Genomic DNA, 25,970 nt, shown 5'->3' on the forward strand with positions numbered 1-25,970 from the left:
GTAGTATCGATGGCGAGCAATAAATTGAAATCTGATAAAGCCCCAGGACCCGACGGGTTTGATGCTAAATTCTTTAAGACCTTTCTTTTCGTCCCTACTGGCACCAGTATTGAAACTCTTTGATCACTTCTCAGAAACTGGTCAGGTAACTGGCACTCCAGCTGAAGCAATCATAACTGTCCTGCCCAAAGAAGGTAAAGACCCTCTCTTACCTAAAAACTTCAGACTGATATTGTTAATAAATCTCAATTGTAAGATCTATGCAGCAGTTCTCTCCAATAGGGTTCAACAACACATTTCTAAACTAATACACCTATCTCAGGTGGGATTTTTAAAGCACAGGCTCTCCAGTGACAACAGGCGTCTGCTATGTCATACCATAGAAAAGGCTAGACTTCTTGACTCACCCACGGTAGCCATCACATTGGATGCAGAGCAAGTCTTTGATAAGGTTGATTGGAGATACCTTAAGGCTGTTCTGGAGAAGTTTAATCTAGGCAACAATCTGATCAAAATGATAATGGCCCTCTACCACAAACCATCTGCCAAAGTCAGAGCTGGAGGCATAATTTCCTCTTCATTCAACCTGAACCAAGGGACAAGGCAGGGCTGTCCTCTCTCGCCCCCCCCCCCCCCCCCCCTTTTCTTCTAGCACTGGAGCCCTTCCTCCAACATATCAGAGAAAATAAAGACATTGCCGGTATCCCCTTTGGTAACACAAATGTCAAGCTCGCTGCATACGCAGACGATGTGTTAATTGTCACTGAAGATACATCCATTGCCATTCCAGCCTTCATGAATACCATATATCAATTTTCAGAGGTATCAGGATACTCCCTCAATAAGGAGAAATCTGAGGTAAAACTCCTCAGCCGTTGTGGTGATACGAGTATCCTAGGTTCTTCAGCCCTCACCTAGCCACAGGACTCTTATCAAATATCTAGGACTAGTGTTCACAAATGAACCAATCACCACTTTACATACTAACGAAAAAATAATGTCCAAAAAATAGACTTCCTTCTAGATAACTGGTCTCCTAAATTGTTATCGTTGTGGGGCAGAGCCGAGACACTAAAGATGATGATCACCCCTCTTATCAACTATCTTATTAGCATGCTGCCCATGATCCTAACAGAAGAATTAAAAAAAAGATTGACAAGACCTTTAGTAAATTCCAATTGCAGGGCAAAAAGCCCTGAATCTCTAGGAAAAAGCTAAAGCTGGCCAAGGACAAAGGGGGCATATCCCTACCCATCTTCAGAAACTATCAAACAGCCTTTCTATACAAACAGGGTTCCTTGACAACCCATCTTATGAACCCCCCTGGGTGGCGACAGAAAAGTCCCTCATACAGAACATCCCTCTTGCTGCATTAGCCACAATTCATCTACCATTATTATTATTATTATTATTAAAACTTATAAAGCGCACAGCTACCCTGGGGCATCCCGGCGCTATGAACAGTGCATCAACCGTGGGACCATAGAATAAAGATAGCGACTCACAGGGGAAACAGATGTGTTTTCAAGCCTCTGCGAAAACGCAGGGTACAGGTCTCAGCTCGGAGTTTTAATGGGAGGGAGTTCCAGAGCATTGCTGTATGCACAGAGAATCGCCTCCCTCCCGTGCGTGATCTTTTTACTCTCGGGACCTGGAGCAGACACCTCTGGTCAGACCTCAGTGCTCTATTCGCTTTATAGGGTACTACCAGGCTCCCTAAAAGAGGAGGCCCGCCGCCCTGGAATGTTTTATGGGCGATGGACAGTGCCTTGAACTGTACTCTCTCCCGCACCGGTAACCAGTGCAGTGCCTTGAGAGCGGGTCTGGCGGATTCTGTTCGGGGGATACCATACTCTAGAAACATTATACAGAACACCAAAAGAGCCCTCCTGATCCTTGATTCACGTCTGGAGGTCAAATTACAACATTCCTACCTGTCCTCTCTATGGTATAATCCCACACTCAGAATCTAAGGTTCCCCATTTTTCTGGTCGGACTGGTAATGTAAAGGCATTAACCTAGTGCAGGACATCTTCAAATGTACTTCTCCACCATTCTCATCTTTGAAAAATCAGTTCAATCTCGTAAATCGAAACTTTTATAAATACCTGCAGCTTAAACTAATACTTGCTAAAAAGAATCTCTCGGATACCAATCCCTCTGTTACTACCCTCCTGAGCTGCCTACTCAAAGTAGGTCACCTGGTCTCTAGCATATACAAAATTCTGAAAATGCCAATTTTAGAAAGTTGTCTTTTTCTTGTCCTAGCTATTCGATGCCTGTATCCTGGGTCACATGACCCGGTGTAGCTGACAGTTGAACTTTGTATATTGCTCCCAGACAGAGAGACAAAGGGGGAATAGGTGTTGGCAGGTTGGACCATCTCTGACTTGATGGGGAGGTGAGGTGTTTTATAAGTAGGCACTGCAAAGTTCAGTGAGTGCAGTTTGTGATGGTATTGCTGCCGCTAGGGTAGAAATTCTACCCGAGCGGTAGCTCGCGCTCGACAACTCAACGTTCGCGATCGTGAACTTACTGCTCGCGATCGCGAACGGGGAAAAAACTTTTTTTTCTGTACTCCGCGAACTCCGCAGAGTGCAGAAAACTCCACGATTGTTGCGAAGTTCACCACTCAGGCCTAATTATAAGAGCTCTACCTTAGCACACATCACAAAGGAATTGACCCTAGTCATTTATGCCCCCATATAAACTGGGCCTAGGGCAGGGAGGCTGGAAATTCCAGAAACCTCTGGGTGAGGAAACCTCCACAACCTTCTCCTACCTCAAAGCTGACACTAGATATAAATATTGGACACTCAGACTCAACTCTTCAGTACACCTCTGGACCTGTGGAAGACTCGGAAGGACTGCTGTGCTGCTCTGTTGCAAGAAGGACTGCGGCTCTGATGACTAAGTAAAAAGTGCTGAATCTGCATCTTGAACTAGGACCTTCAGAGTGACTGGCCTCCAGAGCAGAGCCTCAGAGAAAGAAAAGGCTTCCACTTGTCTGCTGTGAGTCTTTCCCCCCAAGTGGTACCACTCCAGTCCTGGACACTTGGAAGTTGGCCTAAAGGTTCTCTGCCAGCCCATCTGTGGTCTCTCAAGCAGAACCTGATGCAGCGCATCTCCTTGTAACTCCACATCGGAAGTGGAGCTGAGCGACGCATCCCCAACACATGATCCCGCAGCTCTTCAGAACAGCCACTGTGTGACACATACTCGACGCAGGACCTTGCATCGCAGCCCTACAACTACCATGAACCGCCGCTTCAGAACCCATCCTTGACGCAGGACCTCACATCGCAGCCCATTGAAACCGCCACAGTGCAACACATCGTTTACGTAGCATCTTGCAACACTCCTTAACCTGGATTTAAAGGTACATTGTTAAACAGGCCTAACTTGATCCCTGTATCTGGCCTGCTTTCCATTGCAGTCATTGCTGTGACTTTGTGCCGGGCTGGCACGACCAGATTACTACTGTTGGCATTTTGTGCATCTAAGCACTATTTTCCCTTAAATCTTTCAAATTGCATTCCTCCAGTTCTATTGATTTGATTTTTGTCATTATGGTCTCAAATAATTTATTAAATTTCACCCTATTTTTCGTAATGTTTGTGGGTTTTTTCTTGTTTTGTGCTTTTGCTTTATTACTGTTTCAAGTGCTGCATAAATACTTCCCACATTGCTTCTAAGTTAAGCCTGACTACTTTTGTGCTAAGCTAATAGAGTGTTAATCACAGCTTTATTTGGGTTTGCTTGTGAATTTATCCTGACAGGGATTGCGAATGCTGTTTGAGTAGGATTTCACCCCCCTCAACCAATAACCCAATTTCCTACACTGCTGAAGATCGAAACTGGTTTACTTGATACACTCGATCATTTAGAAATTTATTGTGAATTGGTTCCTTCATGAGCATTTTTTTGTTGCTGTAGTATTTTATTCAGTCTTCTGGGTGATTATTGAGTTGCTCTAGTGCAATCGAATTTCTATTATAGCATAGTGCTGTGAATATCTTATTTTACATTCTTCCTATTTCTTTAATGCTGATGGCAGTAGAAAACTACAGCTGAAGTAGGATTATTTTTTGTTGTCTCTGTAATGTAGTGCTCTTTTGTAACTTGAATACTCTCCCCTAGTACAGGCAACAAATTTGCAGCATTATTTTCCAACCCTGCATGAAGCATGCCATCTTTTACATTGAGCATTCGGCTTATGTTGTACACAAGAGATGCATTATTACTTGTGGTGGAGTGATATGTGCTTTACTGTTTCACCTTTACTCTAGTAAAACTGGGTTGACTTCAGTACAAAGCAAAAAGTATAATTTAGCGCTTGATAAGTAAAATTTTTATTTCTTTTATCTTGGGTTAGTGCATCACTTAACATGATGCATAGTTCACACAACAACTACTGCCCTTTATTCTTCTCTTTCTCATTAGGTTATTTGTGGACAGAACTGTACTTTTGTCATTCAGGCGAATGGAACAGTATTGGCTTGTGGGGAAGGAAGCTATGGTCGGCTGGGACAAGGAAACTCAGATGACCTTCATGTGTTAACAGTCATCTCTGCTTTGCAAGGTATCCTATGTTTTAAAAGTCAGTTAAATATAATGGCTATATTATGTATCTAATGTTTTTGATTGAACAGAAAGCCAGTATTTCCCAGGAGTTAAATCATACGGTTCATAATTTTATTATAGCATTTATATCACATCATCCTTGTGAATTAAGGATTTACACCAGTGAGAACCCTTGGAACTATTAATTGTAAGAAACTGGCTCTATATATACTACACCAAAATGAGGTATAGTGTGTATAGAGTCCAAGTGTCCCCAGAGGTAGGCAGAGGTTAAAGTTAGATAGAACCTTACTTTTGTGGTAGAGTGGTCCAGCAGTAAGGCAGTATCAGAGGACAGTGTTAAGCATTTGATGTACACACTCAGTCAGCAAATGAATTCACACACTCAAGAACTGAACTCTAGGCCAATTGCTTTTGTATTTATTTTTAGAACCAAGCAAGCCTGGCACAGGTAAGCATTAAATACTTTTCAGTAATAAGTTTCTGGATATAGAACAGTTTGAAAATGCAATAGAAATTGTACTTTGTTTGATTTACAGGGGAGCAGTAGTATGCAACAATTAGCAAATGCAGTACCTTGAAATGAATAGGCTTTTTTCAGTAAATTACAGGTAAGTTACTTTTCAAGTTACTTTTTTAACTGGGACATTTCCTGCAAACAGGTGAGTAAACACGTTTTGGTTATTTGTGCAATTTTTAAAGAATATTTTTAGATTTCAAAACTCCACACTTAAAAACGTTTTGGAGAAAAAGTGTCAATGTTATCCTATGGGAGGAAAACAGGTTAACGGTTCACAGGTAAGTAAACGACTGTGGGAGTTAAGGTTCTGGGGTTAGACTCAGGGGTCCCCCAGGGTCAGTGATGCACTGTTTTTTGCACCCTCGGCGGCACTAGGGCGGCAGGGTGCAGTGTGTTGAGGCCTAATGTTCTCCAATCGGGGATAGGGGGCCTACGGTTGGTGGCTGCTGGCAAGCAGGGCGCTGGGTTGTTGGAGCAAAGCTCCTTGTGTTAAGGTCAGGGCAAATGTACACCAAAGGTGCACCCTCAGTGGCACTGGGGCGGCCGGGTGAAGGGTGCTGTTTCGACGTCTGGCACTCTGTTGTTTTCTATGGAGAACTTCCGGTTTGCAAAAGCACTGCAGGCAGGACTTCTGGGTTGGGAAGTTAAGGATTGTTGAGAAGTTAAGGATTGGTGAGGCACCGTCAGTTTGGGCACACAAGGCGTCGGGTGCAGGTGTGCCTTTTAGGGTCGGATCTTCTTACCAGCTCCTGTTCGTGGTTAGGGGGGGCCTTCTGGATTTAGGCTGCAGGCGTCGGCTGGAGGCTTGAGGCAGGTCAGGGGTCGCTGAATCTCGGGTCAGGATCACCGGAGTGACCTCCTCGTGGTGTTTTTCTGCTCGGGCCGGGTTCGGCGGGTGCAGAGTGGGCTGGATTCGCGGTCTCTGGGTGGTACCAGAAGCTGCAGTTTGAACAAGTCCGGTGTTCATGGGTGATTCAGTCTTTGAAGTGATGGCAGGCAGTTCCTCCGGGGTTTTTGAGGTTGCTGGCTGCAGGACACACCGGGATTTTGCAGGAGCAAGTTCGAGGGGAGACAGGCCTGTAGGGCTGAGGCCAAGTCAGTGGGTGTCGTCCTCTTGTTAGCTCTGCACGACTCTTCGTCCTTCTTCTTATCTTCTTTTCTTGTCATTTCTGGATCTGAGGAAGCAAGGTTCAGGGTGCCCCCTAAATACTAAATTTAGGGGTGTTACAGGTAGGTAAAGGGCATGGACCAATGGGTACCTTCCCTGGGGTGGGTACACCCCCTATTCTGCCACTCTCCAGTGGGAGGGGGACAGAAGCCTGTCCCTGGTTGGCTGGGTCCCCCCATCCTCAAGATGGCGGGGACTCAAGGTTGTGCTTCACCTCGCCTCCCCCACCTTAGGGGTGGAGTTGGCAGAGATGGGCACACCTCTCTTCCTTACTTGTTTTTCCCGCCGGTTCTCCTGCCCAAAGTGGGGGGTAGAACCAGTGGGGACCAGTTGCTGAAAGCAGAAAATGGTCTGGAGAGGCTCACAAAGGCAGCATGCCTTTGAAGCTTCCCCTTCGTGAACCCTGTCCATCCTGGGGGAGGAGACTTGGCACCTCGTCCCAGGATGTGCATTGTTTCAGGCCCCAGAGAGCAGCAGGCTCTCGACCCAGGGGTACAGAAACATGTCTGGTGGTGGCAGCTGAAAGCTGCCACTCAGCCTGGACACTAGTGGGGGGTTAGTTTTCAAGGGGCATCTCTGAGATGCCCTCTGTGTTAATTTTTCATTAAATCCCACACTGGCATCAGTGTGGGTTTAATGTGCTGAAAGGTTTGATACCAAACTTCTCAGTTTTCAGTGTAGGCATTATGGTGCTGTGGAGTTCGTAATGACAAGCTCCCAGCACCATATACTCTTAATGGCAGCACTGCACTTACAATGTCTAAGAATTAACTTAGACACCGTAGGGGTACAGGGCTCATGCACCTGTACCCTCACCACTGGCATAGGGCACCCAGCTAGAGGGGTGAATGATTTATGACAGGGCAGTGGTTTGTGGGCATGGCACACAGTGTGCCATGTCGACTCTTCACTTTGTTCTGCACCAAGACGCGCAGCCTGCAAAGGTAGTGTGCGTGTGTCAGGGTACAGGACTTCTAAGGGTAGCACAATAAGTGCTGCAGCCCTTAGAGGCCTTCTCTGGTCACAGTGCCCTGGGTACCTGTGGTACCATTTAACAGGGGATGACGTGGCCAGAGATGCCAATTGGGTTTAGGCTTCAATGCAGTTTTAGGGAAGGAACATAGGCCCTGGCTACCTGATTAGCAGGAGCCCAGGGCACACTCAGTCAAAGAACATCATCAATTCAGCAAAAAGTGGGGGTATAACATGCAAGAAAGAGGGCACTTTCTCACAGTATTGTTTTCTGTAGTGTACTGTAGTATGTTGTGGTACTGTTTTCAGTCAGGACGTCATGAAACCTCCACTTTAGCTGCTTGCGAGGGTGAGTTCCACTGATTAGTGCTGCGCAACCTGAAGCATTTAAATTCGTCACAGCTCCTTTTATTTTGTTTGGAGACACTGGTCTCCGAACAGAAGCTCATAAATACTTCTGCAAGAGAATAGTAAATGCAGCAGAGGATGAGGAACAAATGGGACAAAAGTATGATAGATGTATGGATGGGTAGTTTTAGGGAAGTATGGAGAGACAGAGAGAGAGAGGATGAATGGGGACATGGACATATGATGCAGAGATGGGTGGACCTTGCTAGTGCTCTTGTTCCCTCTTAGGGTCCACTCACTATTTACAGTTCGACTTTTTGAACTAAGGTCAGCACTGTGTGTCTTCACAAAAGTCATGTTGGTATTTGCTAGACATCTTTGCAGGTTAGGAATATATTTGTTACTGCACCTTGATGACTGGATATTGAAGGTGGCTGTGCCACAGGTATCTGACAATCTTCACAGCATGATCTCTCTCCTCTCCGACATGGGACTTTGTCAACTACCTCATCTCACCTCCAGCACATACAACGTTTCTCCTTCACTGGAGTGGAACTGGATGTGATTGCTTAAGACACCTTTTTGCCTCCTCAGAGAGACCGAGAAATTCATGGTATGATTCTGTTGTTCTGGCTCTGATTGTCCTGCATCTCCTAGGTCAGTGTGCTTCCTGTATCCTTCCCATATCCTGCTTGCTCCCCAAGCTTGATAGCATATGCAGACTTTTCAGTAGTGGCTCCTTCATGTTTAGTGGGCTCAGCACTATACTGGTAAGTTCTGCAGGACATCATTCAGATTTCTCCCAAGGCTGATAAGAACGGTTCTCTGGTTGCCAGTGTAAGCGCATGACTAGCAAGAGAGCCGTTTTGTCTTTTGCCGATGGATACTTCCTCCCTTGGGTGAGTGGTCATCATGGAGATTAGAGCCCTGTGGAATTCTGCGGAGAAAAAGTATTGCATAAATGTGCTTGACCTGCAACTAATCTGGCTGCCCTCAAAGAATTCTTTCCATCCATTTGCTGTCAGTTAAGTCGTGACGAACAACGCAAACTTGATGTACTATGCCAACAAGCAGGGTGGCTTGTGCTCAAATTTCTTGTGACTGGAAGACCTAAGCTATGGTGTTGTCCCTAGGCTTTCTATGTCCGGCTGACTGTTAGTCATCTGGCCGGATTGTGGAACAGGAAGGCAGACTACCTAAGTCAGTGTCACTTTGCCAACTTGGAGTGGTGCCTCCACCTGAAGGTGGATAACCCTATTCTCGTCCTATGGTGCACACCTTTGATGCATCACTTTGACACTCATCAAAACTCTCACTGGGGGATCGCATTGCATCTGACATGGCTCTTTAAACTTCATTTCACATTAATGCTCATTACTCTGATTTCTCGTGTTTTGATATAGCTTTGTTTGGACCAGAGTGCAGGTTATCTCGACCGCACTGAATTTGGCCAAGCAGGATGCGGTATTCAAATCTATTACCTCTATCTCTGTGTCTTCTACTTCCACTACAGTTCAGGGTGGACACCCTCCTGCAATGGGAGATTAAATAGTGGTGTCTATCTGACCTTTATCGATCTACCTTCTGACGTGGTGAATGTTATCTTGGCTTCACTTTTTACTTCCGTCAAAACTGTGCATTGCAGTCATTCAACAAATGGTGTCTTAGTGCACTGAAGAGGAGGTGTATCCTTTTCAGCAAGGTTATCAAATATCTGATCAAGGAAGGCTTTGCTCAGGGCACAGAAAAAAAATATTCATTCACAGTGTAATTTTTTCCTTGTTTGCCAGATCGCCATCATTGTTCAAGTCACTGATTGTAATCAGGTTTTTTTCAAAATTTCATTAGTTTATTTCTACCTTCACCGTTTGTCATGACTTAATGGCACAGTTGTTCCTTGAGGTTTTCTTTACTTTCAGGCTGTCTTTTTAATTGTCAGTATATCTTCTGCGTGTGTTAGTGAGCTGCAGGTTTTGTGCATCAACCATTCACATCTTTCCTAACAAGCTGGTGCTCCAGACAAAGGCTTGGTGTTCCCAAAAGTGGTCTCCCCATTCTACTTTGGCCAGTCCATGACCTTGTTTTGCTATTACGCTGTCTGTATCCTCCAGAACTCTGTTTTAACATTGATAAGACTCAACAACATCCTCTGGATAACCAGCTTTTCATTGTCTACAGTGGTTCATTCCATGAAGGTCAAGGTGATCCAGAAGTGAATTACTTCATGTTGGATCATCCTTTTTATCAAGAGCTGCTATGCCCAACACCAGCCCCTTGAGGTTTTCGGGTCCATTTGTTGCCACTGATGAGGGATGCTTCTGTTTGTTGAGCTGCAACATTGTTTTAATCTGCCACACCTTCATCAAGCATTATTTCCTTGGCTCTAAAGTCTCAAGGATGACCTCCTTGTTAGGTGTGTATTACAAGACTTCTTGGTTTGTTTCACCAGACCCACTTTCTGGAGAGTACTGTTTACTTACTGATTCAGGAGATAAGAAATCTGCATGTAGAAGTGCTGATCAGAAGAAAAGATCCTACAGTTAAAATATTCTCAGACTGCTTCATTGATTTACACCAAATGACAACAAGCATACAATTATGTGCACCAGACATATGGTACACCTGAAACTAGTACATGCTATATACACCACCCCATCGGATATCTGCACACGCTGCGGGGGCCTGCCAGAAGACTTTATACACATGGTGTGGGTTTGTCCATCCCTATCCCCTTAATGGCAGAAAGTACTGTAGAATCTGAATGGGCCACTGGGAGGACCGTGCAGCTGGAGATACGACAAGTTCTGTTAGGCCTGCTCACCTCCCACTCCAATAAAAAAACTCAGTAGGTTTGTCCTTCTTGTCTTACTATTAGCAAAATGATGTATAACTGTTAAATGGCTGAGTTCAACACCTCCAACGTATATGGCTCTGAATGGGCGTCTGACGAGGAAGTGCGAATGAGACATGTCGGTAGGGATGACAACCTGGATGATGACTTGAGCGCCTGGTCCACCATGTTGTCTGAGTTCAGGGAACACCCCGGGATACCCCACCTAGGGACCCTATGGTGTGATGTGCCTGCCAGGCCTTTTGGTTGAGAAGAGTAGGGGAGGGCATTGTGTTCACAGATGGATACAGCATGAGCCTCAACGGGTCATCCTCTCCTTAACTGATTTGGACTACTTTCTGGGATCTAGCACAAGAGCTGGGGTGGGTTGGAGGGAGTTGTGTTTCAAGTTTACTGGATCTGGAAGAAGACCAGCAAAAGTTGTCAGTTCAAATGTTTATTAATTGTAACTGATATTGGCGGTATCCTATGACACTTTTTACATTTTGTCATGTAATGCTGATATTCATTTCATCCTACTGAACCTCAATAAGAACCTTATGAACAAAAACTTTTAACAAAAAGCATAATTGCTGATAAATTTGGTCTGTGCTGTTCTTTCCTGTGTCGGACACCAAATTAAAAACATAGGATTTAAGATGTAAAATCACACATTTGGGACCCCGTGTTTTTCTTGGCATGCGCTTCACAGATCAGCGCAAAACTTTGCATGAAGAAGCTAAAGTGAATGATCATTTCTTTTGCAACGTTTTGTGTGGATTTGGCAAACTGCAGCAAAGTTCTTAGGAAAACAAAAAATGGAACTCTGACCTAACTGTAACAACACAGTGACACTTGCCACTGGGAAACAAAAACATGCTCTTTATTTATGATTGTATTGTGCTGTAGTTCTATAGGAAATGCATTTCTTGAATCTTTAATAATGAAGGCAAGGCCCTGCGCACAGAAGCTGATGCACATTAGCGAAGGACATGTGCCGGGTTTGTGTCAGCTTAGAGTTGGGCACAACACTTGACCGCACAAACCTGCTGCGCATTGCCTGGAGGTTGGTGCTTGTGTTCAAAGACAATAATCAGGTGTTTATGTTCGGCTGGGTAACCGTGCTGTGCATATCTGAAGGTCATGTGTGTAGCTTTGGGTTGGACAGGGCCCTGTGGCAAGATCCATTCATAAGACCAAAGACTGTGCACAGCTGGTTTTGGGTGAGATGATACTAGACACAAGACTTAGATATGCACCAGGCCCTGCACCTAAAGTCTGTTGCTTACAGCCAAGGCAGTGCACCATTGGTTTGGATGGGAATGTCTGGGTGCAATATATCATAAATAAAAATTTAAAAATCACTAAACCTATTTTTAAAGTCAAATTGTGTTTAATTTTGCTCCTAATAAATACATTAACAAGCATCTCAGAATTTCCCTTCAAATCACAACTGTTACAGTGACAATACAAAACCTAAAATTCACTGACATTTCCGAACTATAGTAGTTAGTGCAGACCAGTCATTGTAAGCATGGGATAGGCCTCTGCCCATAGCTGCTTTGACAAGACAAGAATGGATATATTTAAAAGCAGAAACAAAACTTTACAGAAACAATCATGTTAACGTAGAGAGAGTGGTTAAGTACTAAAAAAACACATTTAAAAAAAAAAAGGGGCAACAGAGTTTCCCCTAAAACTAATGAAATTCTCCATCTGTGCTGAGCAAAGCAATTATTACTTGCCCTAATATGCTGTTTGGGACCTCACAAATAATGTCCCAGATTACATAATTGGTGACATCTCATTAACTCAGAGTTTGTACTTTGCAACTGTAACATTACCACAAAGGCAAGCCCCGGTCAGTTAAGGGCGTTTGTACTTAAGTCCATTTCTTCTCTTCTTGTGCAGACCACTCATATTCAGCCTTCACCATTAAAATACTGCAATTTCTGTGTAAACTGAAAAAGTGAAATTATATTATTCATTGTAATGCCATTTGCATATCATTTTACACAATATGTTGTACTTTGTCTCATGTGTTTATGGCAGTCTTTTATGGCAATTGTATTTGTTTTTAATCATATTAGGGTTTGTTGTGACTCAACTTGTTACATCATGTGGATCTGATGGCCATTCCATGGCCTTAACAGAGAGTGGTGAGGTCTTCAGCTGGGGAGATGGAGATTATGGAAAACTTGGCCATGGAAACAGCGACAGACAGCGGCGACCAAGACAAATAGAAGCATTGCAAGGCGAGGAAGTTGTACAGGTATAGCATTGCAAGAATATTAAATCTTTTAAATGTTTCCCCTGATATGTGATCACTCGCTTAACATGTTAGTCATGAGACAGCACAGGAGCATGTATGACCAGGAAGAAATATGTATTGTGATAGTAGCCATGTACAGTAAGAGCATTTTCAGACAATAATGTTGTAGATTTGCCCTTACTTTTGAAAGGAGCAGTTTTAAGCAGCACCTCATTACAAGTAGCCCATAAATTCTGATGGTCCTAATAATGAGGATTGCAAGTTTTGCCTTTCATATGGAAATGTGTGTGTAAAACTCCTGGGAAAAACATAGGTGAATCCAGTAGAAACACCAATTGTTTACCTCCCCAGAATTGCTATGACTCCCCCTATACCGTAATTTCTGGGCAGGGAAATAACAGGGATTTCACCAGGCAACTTGTAATGAGAGCCTTCGTATGTGAACTAGAAATGACTCATGTTAGGGTACTTTTATTCAGTTTTTACTTTTTTGTCTCACAATGATGGTCTTATGACATGGTGTGGCATAGTACATCGTCATACAGGTTTCCTGTGTTTAAACAAATGTGTGTACTTACTCATGATGTATGTTCTCAAAATAACTTTTAACCTGCGCATTACATTTTTATGTGGTGTGTACTTCTGTAGGCTTCTGCATAGTTGTAGTTTGAAAGGTTTTTGAACAGTGTGCTGAAACTAGATACATACTTCTTAATTGCAATATTATGAGTCAGATGTCTAAAGTCTGCACGGAATAGTTCTCCAGTATTGATTCTTTCCTAGAGTCACATGCTTGAATCTTTCCCGTCGTCATGGTGAGAGTCCCATGATAATTGTTACAAGAAGTGCATAGCGAATCATTAAAGGCAATAGTTACATTGACATTGTAAGCCAGTTCACATTGTTTTATAAGGACCAGAGTTAAGCCAATCAGATCGCCACTCCCTGAGCATTCTTCCTCTGCAGAGCCACCATAGCTCCAATATCCAACCCCACCTCATGTGTGAGAGAGTTTCCTTGAGCTCTGCTCAGTTGTTCAGTGCATCCAGTCTATTTTTGACATTTTGTCCTCAGTGATTCTGATTTGTTCTTCAAGCAGCAGTTAGGTAACTATTGAGCTGTATTATTTCTGACTGACCATCATGTCAGAGGGGTCTAAGAAAAGCTTTTCAGGCAATGTAAATCTTCTGGGAAACCTAGATCATTTTCAAAAGATCCAAAAAAAGAATGTCTATATTGTTCATACCCTCTTCATAAGCCAAAGAAATGTTAACCGTGCCGGTCGTTTTTGGCAAATACCCTAAAGGACAAAACGTTTAGGTTATTTCAGTGGCTCGAAAAAAAATAGGCTCAGGTTATAGAGGTGTAAATCCTTCTTCGCTCGCCAGACAATGTAAGCAAAATTGGATTCCCCTTATGGCGAAACATCTAAGATGCTTAAGCATCATAGAAATTCAGCAAATGCTGAAACATCTGTGAAAAAAGTGGATTTGGTCTCTCCTTCCTCTAAAAAAAAATGACCTGAAAATTCTACATCAGAGCCAGTTACTCCCTTCAAGGAGTCCTCTTCTCAGAAACCATTGTTGACGACAGACCCGCCATCAAAAAGAAGAGCATTGGCAATGTCACGTTGATGAAAAAATCATCGATAACGACGACCGCAACTACGGTTTCGGACTCAGCCTCAACAAGAACGATGACGACAGCCTCATCCTCGTCAACAAAGACGACTACCACTTCGGCTTCGTTGATGAAGCTATCGATGGCGTTCTCCTCTACATGCATTTTACCATTTGTGTCAAAATTGGCTTCATCCCAGATCCATGGAGCCTCCAACAGATGAAGGTTACTTCGTAAACGGCTCAGGATACTTCAGTTTTGATCACGCAGAAGAGCATCCCTGTAACCATTCAACAGCATCAGACATCTCCTCAAGTGAGGTATCACTGATTTCATCTGCACATTTACTGCTATTAGATGATTCTGAGAAAGATGATGGGCCCTTCGGTCCAGCATGCAGTCCCACAAAGCTGCGTGTAAAGTGCCAGGAGGATGATGAGGGTGATGAAGATCAAACTAAGGATGCATCCTCTTACTATGAAGGGGATTTCTCTTTCCGAGATAGACAAGGTTATAAGACTCGCCAGTATGACTCTTTTCAGATACATTATCCTTATGAGGAAGCATATGAGGAACATTCTCAGTATCAACAGAGTGGCAATCACATTAGTGACAGATCTAAGATTAAAGATTCCATGAAGTAAATGCGCTTGCAATGACAACCATTAAAATACTGCAATTTCTTTGTAAACTGAAAAATTGAAATTATATCATTCATTGTAATGCCATTTGCATATCATTTTACACAATATGTTGTACTTTGTCTCATGTGTTTATGGCAGTCTTTTATGGCAATTGTATTTGCTTTTAATCATATTAGGGTTTGTTTGTTTGTTACTTTACAGGTGCGGATCATTTATTTATACACAGCACTTGTTTTGAAATCTATAAAATTCACATTTTAGAAATGTAAATAATTGGTTGGTTCACATTCAGATTAAACCTGTGCCTTTTGTAGTATGACCAGCACTGATTTACCTGTGGTTGGTCCCTGTCTATAATGGCTCAGATAAGCCAAAGATTATGGAAGGAAATAGGATGTGATAAGATCAAAGTCCAGTGGTGCAGATGGTTCCATGCATGTTCATCTGTGTTCTACTACACTAAGCATTGAGGCAGACTGAAATCTCATTTTCGCACAAAATAGTATTTTGGCATTTTTTAAAAAAATGGATCGATAGAAGGCTGCAGGTAATAACTACTATAGTAACCACTACTGTTTGGTAAAATCGGTAACTATAATTGCCAGGAAATCCTATATACGTTTTGGAAAATTTATTTTTATTATGTACATGCAAAACTATCTTTAATAGGATTAACATGGAGTTTAAAAATCCTTATACTTCAAAGATAATAGTTATTTTCTTGTCAAAGTAAAATGTTGTGTAAGAGCTGAATTGATAACACTTCTAGCTGTTTGAATGTACATTGTTTGTTGTTTTCATAGATGTCATGTGGCTTTAAACACTCAGCAGTGGTAACTGCTGATGGGAAACTCTTTACGTTTGGGAATGGAGACTATGGTCGATTGGGATTAGGGAACACTTCAAACAAGAAACTACCTGAGAGAGTATCTGCACTGGAGGGCTATCAGATTGGACAGGTATGAAACCTTAATTGTAGCATATTCTTCTCAGAAATGTGTTCGGCAACAGTGTCATTTTATTGTGCTTACAAATTTAAACTCTTCCACCTGAAGCATAAAGTAATAATGGGTAATTCAATAGCAGAAAACCAATCCTGTAGTTTTAAAAAAAAATTCTGAGGACCTATAGATCCTGTGCCATGAGTTAAAAAGATGTTACTTATATTCTTTATATTATTTATGGCAGTACTGAATGAATGACCAAAGCCTTATATATTACTTATTCACTGGTTCAATACCATCTTTCAACTGTTACAAACATAGTTAAGGGCTTAGGTTGTATTGTAAACTCATTGACTAAAGTACCTTTCAAGTTCATGAGCAGTCAGGACATCTCATCTCTGCACTTCTTCCAACTGTTTAACATGACATTCACAGAATCTCTTTCTCTGTATAAATAGCTGTCTTGTCATCATCAGGAAACTTTATCCGCTCCTCTAATTAGGTTTCCGTCTAAATTATGGATTGGCGTATGGAGTCATTCAAATGTGCAATGTAAATTGTTTGTCCACTGTAGGTATCATATCAAATTTGATTTCTGTATATGTTGCACCTTTTAAATGTGAAAATCTCTTTGGGATTAATGATAATGAGTTCTTACAAAAATGTGGTAGTAGCATCAGGAGATCTAATTATGTCTCTGCTATCTTTTTGCCACCAGAATTAGCAGATCTGAATCTTTCTTTGGCTATTGTTTTTTCTAGGCTGCCGTCAAAGGCTGCTGCTTAGGCAGCCTAAATTATTTTTTTGTAAATCTTCATGTCACCATGTAATTCTAGTATTACGAAGTATGTAGGAACTCATGGAGATGGACTGGGAGACATTGTTTGCGTTTGTAATCAATCAGACACATTTCCAGCTGTTACCTTGTCAGAAGTTACTAGTTATGAAGGCTCTGAAGGATAATTTCTTAGGCCATATATTTCTGTCCCAGAAAGAGTTGTATCAATCAATCACGCGTTTGTTAAACGCTACTACTCACCCGTGAGGGTCTCAAGGTGCTGGGGGAGGGGGGTTATGCAGGATCCAGTCCATCAAGGAGGGGGTCTGTCGAGGAGCCAAGTTTTGAGCTTTCTTGTGAAGTTGGGGAGAGATTTTGTCTGTCTGAGGTGGAGAGGGAGGGCGTTCCAGGCTCTGGCCGCGAGGAAGGAGAAGGAGCGGCCACCTGATCTGGTCTTTCTGATGCGGGGACCACGGCGTAGGAGAGCTGGGCTGATCGTAGGTTCCTTTGGGGTGAGTGGAATTTGAGTCGGCTGTTCAGGTATGCTGGTCCGGTGTCGTGGAGGGCCTTGTGAGTGTGGGTGAGCATCTTGAAGGTGACTCTAGCTTCGATGGGGAGCCAGTGGAGTGTGCGCAGGTGCTGGGAGATGTGGCAGTGTCTTGGCAGGTTGAGGACCAATCTTGCGGCGGTGTTCTGGATGTTCTGTAGCTTGCGTGTAAGGTTTTTGTTTATTCCGCCATAGTCGAGTCTGCTGGTGACTAGGGCATGAGTGACTGTCTTTCTGTGTTCGAGGGGGATCCATTTGAAGGTTTTTCATAGGAGGCAGAGGGTGTGGAAGCAGGAGGATGAGACGGCGTTGATCTGGCGGTCCATTTTGAGTTTGGAGTCCAGGATGGTTCCCAGGTTGGTTCCCAGGTTGCGTGCGTGGTCCATGGGGGTGGACGGACTTCTGAGGGCGGGGGGCCACCATGTGTCGTTCCAGGCGTCAGGGTGTGGGCCCATGATGAGTACTTCTGTTTTGTTGGTGTTTAGTTGAAGGCAGTTGTTTTTCATCCATTTTGCAACGGCTTCCATGCCTTCTCGAAAATTGTGTCTGGCGGTGTTGGGTTCGTTGAATGGGGAGAGGATGAGTTGGCTGTCGTCTGCCTATGACACAATGTTGAGTCCGTAGGTTCTGACGATGGGGGCGAGCGGAGCTATGTAGAGGTTGAAGAGCGTAGGGCTGAGGGATGACCCCTGGGGGACTCCACAGATGGTTGGTGTAGGGTCCGAGAAGATAGGGGGGAGTCTGACCCGCTGCGTTCTGCCGGAGAGGAAGGAGCTAATCCTGTCGAGGGCCTTATCTTGAATCCCTGGGTCGTGAAGTCTGCATATTAGGGTGCGGTGAGAGACTGTGTCGAACGCCGCTGAGAGATCGAGGAGGATGATGGCTGCGGTTTCTCCTTAGTCCAGTAGGGTGCGGGTGCCTGTTGCGGCGAGGAGGGCGGTTTCCGTGCTGTGTTTTTTTCTGAAGCCGGATTGGGAGGAGTGGAGGATGTTGTGCTCTTCGGTGAATGTGGCGAGTTGGCTGTTAATGGCTTTCTCGATGACTTTCGCTGGGAAGGGGAGCAGGGAGATGGGTCTGTAGTTTTTGAGGTCGGTGGGGTCCGCCGAGGGTTTCTTGAGGAGGGGGTTGATCTCGGCATGTTTCCATTCGTCTGGCAACGATGCAGTTGCCACGGAGCAGCTGATGGTGTGGCGGAGCATGGATGCGATGGTGTCGGCGGCTCTGTTGAAAATGTGGTGGGGGCAGGGGTCCATAGGAGCCCCAGAGTGGATTGAGTTCTTTGTCTTCACTGTGTCTTGTGGTGGTGAGGGCTGTCCAGTTGTCGATCGTTGGCTTCATGGTGACCGGGGTGGTTGGTGAGGGTTCAGTGTGTTGGTTGTTTTCATTGAAGTTGTCGTAGATGCTCTTGATTTTGTGGTGGAAAAGGGTGCTGGGTTTGTCGCAGAGGGCAGGATGTCGGTGGACTCGCTAGTAGGTTGGCCGAACTCCTTGATGATGATGAAGAGTTCTTTGCTGTTGTGTGCGTGGGTGGAGATTCTTTCTTCGATCGCTTATTTCCTTCTTTTTCTGATAAGTTGGTGGTGGACTTTGGTGGCGGCTCTGAAGTTGTTGTGGGCTTCTGTGGATTTGGTGTTCCTCCAGTTCATTTCGAGATGGCGGCAAGTGCGTCTGGACTCTCGAAGTTCGGTGGTAAACCATCTACCTTTCTTGGCGTGGGTGTTGTTGTTTTTCTTGAGGGGGGGCTAAGGTGTTGGCGCTGTCGGTGATCCATCTGTGCAGGGCTGAGGCGTTGGGGTCGTCGTTTTCCACGACGGTCGGGGTGGAGTTGCTGAGTGATGAGGTTAGCTGGTCGTTGGTGATTCTGGTCCAATCTCTTTGTGGGAGCAGGTGCTGGTGTCTGTGGATGGTGGGTGTTCTGAAGGTGAAGTGGACGCATCGATGGGAGGCCCATGGGAGTTCGGTGATGTGGCTGAAGGTGAAGGAGTTTGCTGTCCAATGCTGTGAAGGTTGTCCAGGAGGGATGTGGTGCTGGGGTTCTGTTGGTTGTAGAGGTGGAAGTTGAGGTTTCCCAGCAGGGTGTAGTTGGTGGATGCTATGGCCTGCGGGGAGATGATATCTGTGATGGATTCGGCAAAAGGACCGCGGGGTCCAGGGGGTTGTTAGATGAGGGTTCCTCGGAGGGTGTTGGTGGGGGTGGCCAGTATCTTGAAGTGAAGGTGTTCCATTAGGTCTGTGGGCTCGTCGGGGAGTGTACTCTGGTGGAGAGTGGATTTGTGGACAATGGCGATTCCTCCCCACGGGCGGTTGGGGGGGTCCTTCCTGGAGATCTTGTATCCTTGGGGTAGGGTGATGTCGATGTCCGGTCCCAAGGAGATGTTGGTCCATGTTTCGGTGAGGACGCTACGTCCGGGATGGTGCTGTCACGGAGGTCCCAGATTTCGGTAGCGTGTTTGTGGAGGGATCGGACGTTGAGGAGGATGCATTGCAGGGTCTTCGGTTCGGGTGTGTTCTTGCGGGTGGGTTGCGCTGGGTCCGTGGTCTTGGCGGTGCTGCTGGTTTGCCTTCAATGGTGACAGCTGAAGGGTCCGTGGGTGTTGGCCAGTGACACTAGCTCGCAGTTCTTGTTGCTGCCTGGGTTGAGGGCATGGAGTGCCGCCGGGTCGTAGCGTTGGCGGTGCGGAGATCCAGGGTTCCTGGTGCTGGTTGCGGTCGGGTCGCGGGCAGGCGCAGACTGGCTTGCCTTTGGTGCGCCTTCACCGCGCCAGTGGCGCGCGTCCGCTGCCGCCATTAATTAGGGGTCGGGGAGGGCTGAACAGTTGAGAGGCGGGAGCGGGGAGAGGAGCAGGATCGGTCGCGCAGGTCGTGAGGGGCCGCGGGAGAAAAAGGGCAGGAAAGGAGGAATAAGGGGAAAAAGGAGAAAAAGAGTGAAATAAGGCAGAGAGCAGGGAAAGCACAAAAAGCAGAAAAGTGCAGAAACGATTTGAAAAAGGGTAAAAAACGGACCGAACAGCGGAGCGAGACAAAGGAGAACAGAGGTCCACTGGACCACCTGGGAGGCTAAGGGAAATAAGTGGAAAAATGAGAGAAGGCAGAAAAAGTGCAGAACAGAAAAAGGCAGAGGGAGAAGCAAAAACGAAGTGAGGCAAAGGAGAACAGGGGTCCACTGGACCACCAGGGATGAGGCGCAGGTGATCCTGCGGGTGGAGGAGGGCCTCGAACACCAGCACCCACGAAAGTGAAGGGGCAGGCCTCACTTAATGGTGGTGCTGCGAGGGAGGGGGAGCAATTTAACTGACAATGAGTCAGTGGTCTTGCTCCAGTTGTAGCGTTGAAGCACATAATCCAGCATTTTGACAGAAGTACGAATACATCAATATGCTGGTTATAAAGGCTTCTAGCCCTTTCTACATTTTATGTTCTTGGCAGGTGGGAGACCTAATGGTGAGATGCTTCTCATAACTGGCCTAAAAATATGGTGCTCTATCATTACATTTCATGCAGCACTTCGAGGGTCATTCCATCGCAGGTAAGTACTTCACAGACAAGTACATTGAGTGTAGTATTTCAGTACCTTTGCATCATGGTATTTGAAGAAAAGTGTGATTTTTATATTTTTAAGTAACAAAACCTTCATTCTGATAGATTCTTCTATCCGCAGATTCCTTATCTTGTGAATACCCTTGGGCACCAGAGTGGATCTGGAAATCTTTCTCTGAATTGAGCCAACATGCCTGTAGGTCCCATTGTGCAGCTCTGCCACAGTTTTGTCCCACACACCCCAGCAGTGACACCGGACTCACAAATACACGCCACCCCTGCATGCTGAAGTCCGCTCTTTTCTTTCCTTTCCGTACCTTTGGACACAGATGCCGAGCTCGCTGCCGCAACTTGTTCTTGTCTTGTTTTTAAACATTTTGCATTACACAGTCACATGATTACGAGATCAGCACAAGTACTGATTACCTTAGTCAGCTATTGACGATGACTTTGACACGTCAGTAAATGTACAGAATTATAAGCAATTGAAAAAACGAAGAGTATACAATGGATGGTATACATCTACAACAATCGTGTTTGATCCTGGTGTGGCATGTCATAAATTTGAACAATGGGAGGAGGGTTCAACCAAAAGAGGACAAATTAAGATAAGGAAGGGTAGGGGACACTGCCTTTGACCTGCTGCTGCGAGAACTACTACAAGAACTTACCTGCTCCACTGAGGTGTTGGATACCAATTTATTGACCAGCTGACCGGGTATTGTGGTTCATCAATCCACATGCATCACCGTATGTATAAACCCATGTTGCATCGCGTTACCAGACTAATCTCCGTCCCTTTCCCCAGAAACCCCAGGTTGTGTGTCCAAACTCAGTAGATCGACCAGAATGGCCCCCAAATTATCAGCTAGGGGAAATTTGCGAAGCCTCAGGAGGTCCTCCCTTTGTAAGACCACACCTTCCGCCCTGGCCCAATTAAGTAAAGAGTGGCGCCAGGCCTTCACATGTGGGGCCTCTGGTGACTTTCACCGTTTGGTGATCAGGCGCTTTGCTGTGACCAAGCCCAGGTCCAGAAAGCGAAACATGACCCTGCCATTCCTGCCCCTTTTGAAGAGGTGCAAGATGTATGTTCCGTGCATTGGGTCAAGGTGGCCGCAACTCCAGCCCAGTACTACTCCAGGGATGGGCACTGCCACTGCATGTGCAGCAAGTCAGCATTTGGTAAATGGCACCTGGGACAGATTAAGTCTGTGCAATTAAAGTATTTATTAATCTGGGCCGGGGTGAGGTATGCCTGTGTAAGAGAAAGTACTGAATCTGGCGAAAGCACTGGTTATAGGGAATGTGTGTTGGACCCTCCAATACACGGACCATTCTTTGTCTGAGAAGGCCCGCACTCGATCGTCCTCCCAATGTTGTCTCAAGGGAGCCAATGAGATTGCCGTATGCTGACGGAGAGATGATGCAAACCAGCGGATCAGGTGCCCCCCGTTCCCCATTTTACGTAAGTATTGGATTACGCAGTGTGTGGGAGGTTCTGTAGCTAGGTTACCCCATTTTGATGAGAGCGCAGTTACGAGCGCGTTGTGTAGCAAAAAACTTCCAGTCCAGGGTGAAGACTCTCCTCTGAAATGAGCTCAGTGTACAGTATGAGCGTGCCATCTTGTTAAAGGTTCCCTACTTAATGGATTCCTGACGTATCCCAGTTACGTAACTCAGCTGCCGTGATAGGGAAACGTTCCCTAGGTGTCCCAAGAAGGTGAATAGTGGGGGCATATGGCGTGATATCACAGGTGAGAAAAAGGCTTCTACGGTAGCATATATAGGCTATTGAGAGCAATAAGGAATCCATGCGTTGAGGCTTTGCACAGGGGTGGAACATGTAAAACAATGTGTGATGTGATATGGGAGGGTGTAGTGTGGCCGTATCAGATATGTGACAGGAAGCTTGCCATCTGGCTATCCATTGCAAAGGGGCGGCTAGGTAATGCTCGATGTTGGGTAATGAGAGTCCACCCTACCCCGCCGGTAGAGAAAGTTTCTTAATGGAGACCCTATACCGAGATGCCCCCAAGATTAAGTCCCTAATTACCTTCTCGAACTTACAAAAGAAGGAAGGAGAGATGTGGAGGGGCAAAGTAGAGAAATAGTAGAGAAGTACCGGAAGTATCACCATTTTCCTGAGAGCTACTCTGCCCGAGACGGACAACGGGAGCGTTTCCCAGAAGGCCATCTGTGGCCGAATACTGTTGAGGCTCTGACGATGTTGCCATCGAAGAGGTCCGCTTTGCTCCGATATATGCTGACTCTCAAGTAACGAAAAGTGCCAATGCACCATGGCACCAATGTCCTAACCAATTGCGCAAATCCTGCACATTCGAGGAAGCTGTGGTGCAGTTGAGAAAAGGGAAGGAGCGGTCCAATGAGACGTCCAGGACTGAATTGAAGTTGCCACCCAAGAGCCATGGGATATCCCTCCATCTAGCAAACATGGGGAAGAGGCCACGAAGGAAGGAGCCCTGGTCCACATTAGAGGCGTATATTGAGCCCAGCAGGAGGTATTGTCCGTTTAGTTTGCCCTTGAGGATAACATATCGACCTGCGGGTCGGTCACCACCTCTTCTTCCTCACAAGGGATCCCTGCTTTCACCCAGACCAAGACGCCCCTGGCCATGTACTATATACATTTCCACGCCAGCGATGCCGCAGTCGAGCAGCCTCTATATTTGTTAGATGCGTCTCCTGTAGGAGAGCAATACCTGTAGATTTGCGTTGCAGATATACATAGATGGAATACCTGCATGAGGAAGTGTGTATACCTCTCACGTTCCACGTGAGAATGTTAATGTTTGTCATGGATATGGATTAGGGCAGTAGAGTTCAGTCATCTGAGCAGGTGTGCAGGGTAAGCGTATGCAGTATGGCACCAGATCACTGTACGCGGCAGTAACTTGTGGGGGGAAAACAAATGTTTTATATACGAAGTAAATCTACATAAGAGCGAGCTCCAAACGGGGGGCTGACCCAAACAGATGTGCCCAACCATGGCAACCAGTATTCAGTCATATATGGACTTGGATGGGGCGTGTGCAGGCAGGTAGAGGCCAAGCAACCTATCCCCAGAATGAGTAACACCAAAGAACATCATTATGTATGCATATCATTTCATACGAGCAGAGGTCAGGATGTCAAATAGTGGGTCGAGGTGATTAGTGTAACGTGCCGCAGCAGTGTGAAGCATGTTTGAAAAGATGAATTAGTGTGAACAGACGCATCAAATAGCATTGTCCGATGTTTGAGGTGTAACACCTGGGGGATGCGGTGAGCCAGAGTCAGGGGACCATGCCGGTAGGGAATCTGCGTCTTCCCTGGTTCTGGTGGGAGAAGCTGTGGAGGCCGATACCGATCTCGTGGGCTGGAGGGTGAATGCTTCCTGAAGCACTTCTAAGCGCTCCGATTGGTTCTATTTTGGATCTGGACCACTGATTAGCGAGGCGCGTTGCTGTGATCTGCTGCCTCTGCAACGACTTTGCCTGTTCCGTCTGCTCGCAGGTGGGTCCTCTTAGGGTCTCGATGAGGTTGCCAGCCTGGTTTCCTCTAGCCAGTCCCAAGCATCGGACAGGGAGTCGAAAAAACGGGCAGTACCATTTCGAATCACCCACAGGCGAACAGGAAAAAGCAATGAGTATCTCAGGTCACGGTCTCTCAATTGGCGTTTTACTGCCCTAAAGGTGGATCTTCTCTTCTGTACTTGGGCAGTGTAATCAGGAAAAAAGGATACAGTGGCGTTCTGAACCCTGGCTCCTGGATGTTTTCCCTTTTCCCTCGGTATGACATCCCTGTCTCGAAAATGTAATAGACGGAATAGGAAGGGTCTGGATTTGCCCCGGGAGGTGGCTTGTGGGCAGGAACCCTGTGAGCACGTTCCACTACAAATTGGGGGGGGGAGAGTGAACCTGCAGGAAGCAACTCCTATAACCAGTTCTCCGTAAAACTGACCGGGTCTTGTCTTTCCGCCCCTCTCAGCCAATCACATTGTTAGGTTGGAAATGACTCTTAGCATCGTCTAGTTCCTCCTCCAGCGTGCAGACCCGGGCTAATAGGTCCTGCAGGGTTGCAATGTGATTGCGAGACTTTAGCTGTAGTTCTGCTAGTGAGAGCTCACTTTCGTGAACACGATCGCTTAACTTCTGATGGTCTGCCGTCAGGAGAGTGAAGTCGGATGTGACTTTATCTAGTCTATGTTCAAGAGATGTGCGGGTCTGGTCTAGTGTCGAACCAATCTTCTCCACCGCTGCTAGCGCTGTGTCCAGTTTGGCTGATAGGTCTGAGTGTCTCCGGTCTTGAGACTTCATCGTCTCAACGGTCGACCCTTCGTACGCACTATTAGGCGGCATAGCCTGTTGCGTGGTTGAACGGAGACGGCCCATGACTAGCTGCTGAGCAGTGGGCATGAGGAACGGGCCGTGTGCTGTTCCCGGGCTCTGTGACCAACGGGGGGAGAGAGCCAGGGACCGATACACAGGGCTGTCGCTGTGTCTAGCTGAACCTTCGTTTGCGTGCTGTGTGGTTTGCCTCCGATGTCTATCCAGCCTTATAAGTAGGCTGTGCTGCAAAAAGAGCAGTGGACTCCTGCACCCTCAAGAATGAACGGGAGGGGGGGGGGGGGCGTCCATATTTGTATGCTGCCACAGTTCAAGCGATGACCACAGCGATCCGTAATGTAGGCCCAAGACACCAATGTCACTGTTAGGGGTAGCACCAGGGCCCGCAAGTAGGGGTCTGAGTTAGACTCTTCATGTGGGATGTCCCTGCAGAGTAAGAGTGCCTGGGTTCTGTGGAGGGACGGCAATCTCAATGTGACTTGGATGACCCGGGGGCTGCTGACAGGAAGAGAGGGACCAAGATGTCCTCTGTGGTGATCCAGTCCAGACCGCCTTGCAGTGTGGAGTGATGGCGCAGGTTTCCCCAGGGAAATAGGCACTTGTCCCCAGATGCCCATGAAGGGGGGCCTAGGCCTGATCCGGCCCCCGGGATTCCCTTCCGCTAAGTACCCGCTGCAGCTCTGATTGCTAATGCTGGGAGAGGAGACAGCCTGAGCCCGATACGACCCTCGAGCCGTCCGTCATACGAAAGGCCACTGATCTTCAGTGTAAGTGGTGATCTTTCAACTCAGACCTGCTGTGATCCACTGCGCTCTGTTACACCTGCCGTGTGGGCCTGGGTCCGATAGGCCCCTAAGCCC

General features: G+C 46.1%; 1 protein-coding gene across 8 annotated transcripts in view; it reads left to right on the forward strand.

Moving 5' to 3' along the window:
• The window catches only part of HERC1 (HECT and RLD domain containing E3 ubiquitin protein ligase family member 1), a 1,817,725-nt gene that overhangs the window by 1,545,880 nt on the left and 245,875 nt on the right, over window positions 1-25,970 (forward strand). For all 8 annotated transcript variants that reach the window (XM_085643727.1, XM_085643730.1, XM_085643731.1 and 5 more), the window contains 3 exons: window positions 4,444-4,582; window positions 12,513-12,694; window positions 15,762-15,917. In XM_085643727.1, coding sequence (XP_085499853.1) covers window positions 4,444-4,582; window positions 12,513-12,694; window positions 15,762-15,917 — 477 coding nt within the window. The remainder of the gene's footprint in view (window positions 1-4,443; window positions 4,583-12,512; window positions 12,695-15,761; window positions 15,918-25,970) is intronic.

Source organism: Triturus cristatus, chromosome 3_1 (genome assembly GCF_964204655.1).
Source record: "Triturus cristatus chromosome 3_1, aTriCri1.1, whole genome shotgun sequence".
NCBI lineage: Eukaryota > Metazoa > Chordata > Amphibia > Caudata > Salamandridae > Triturus > Triturus cristatus.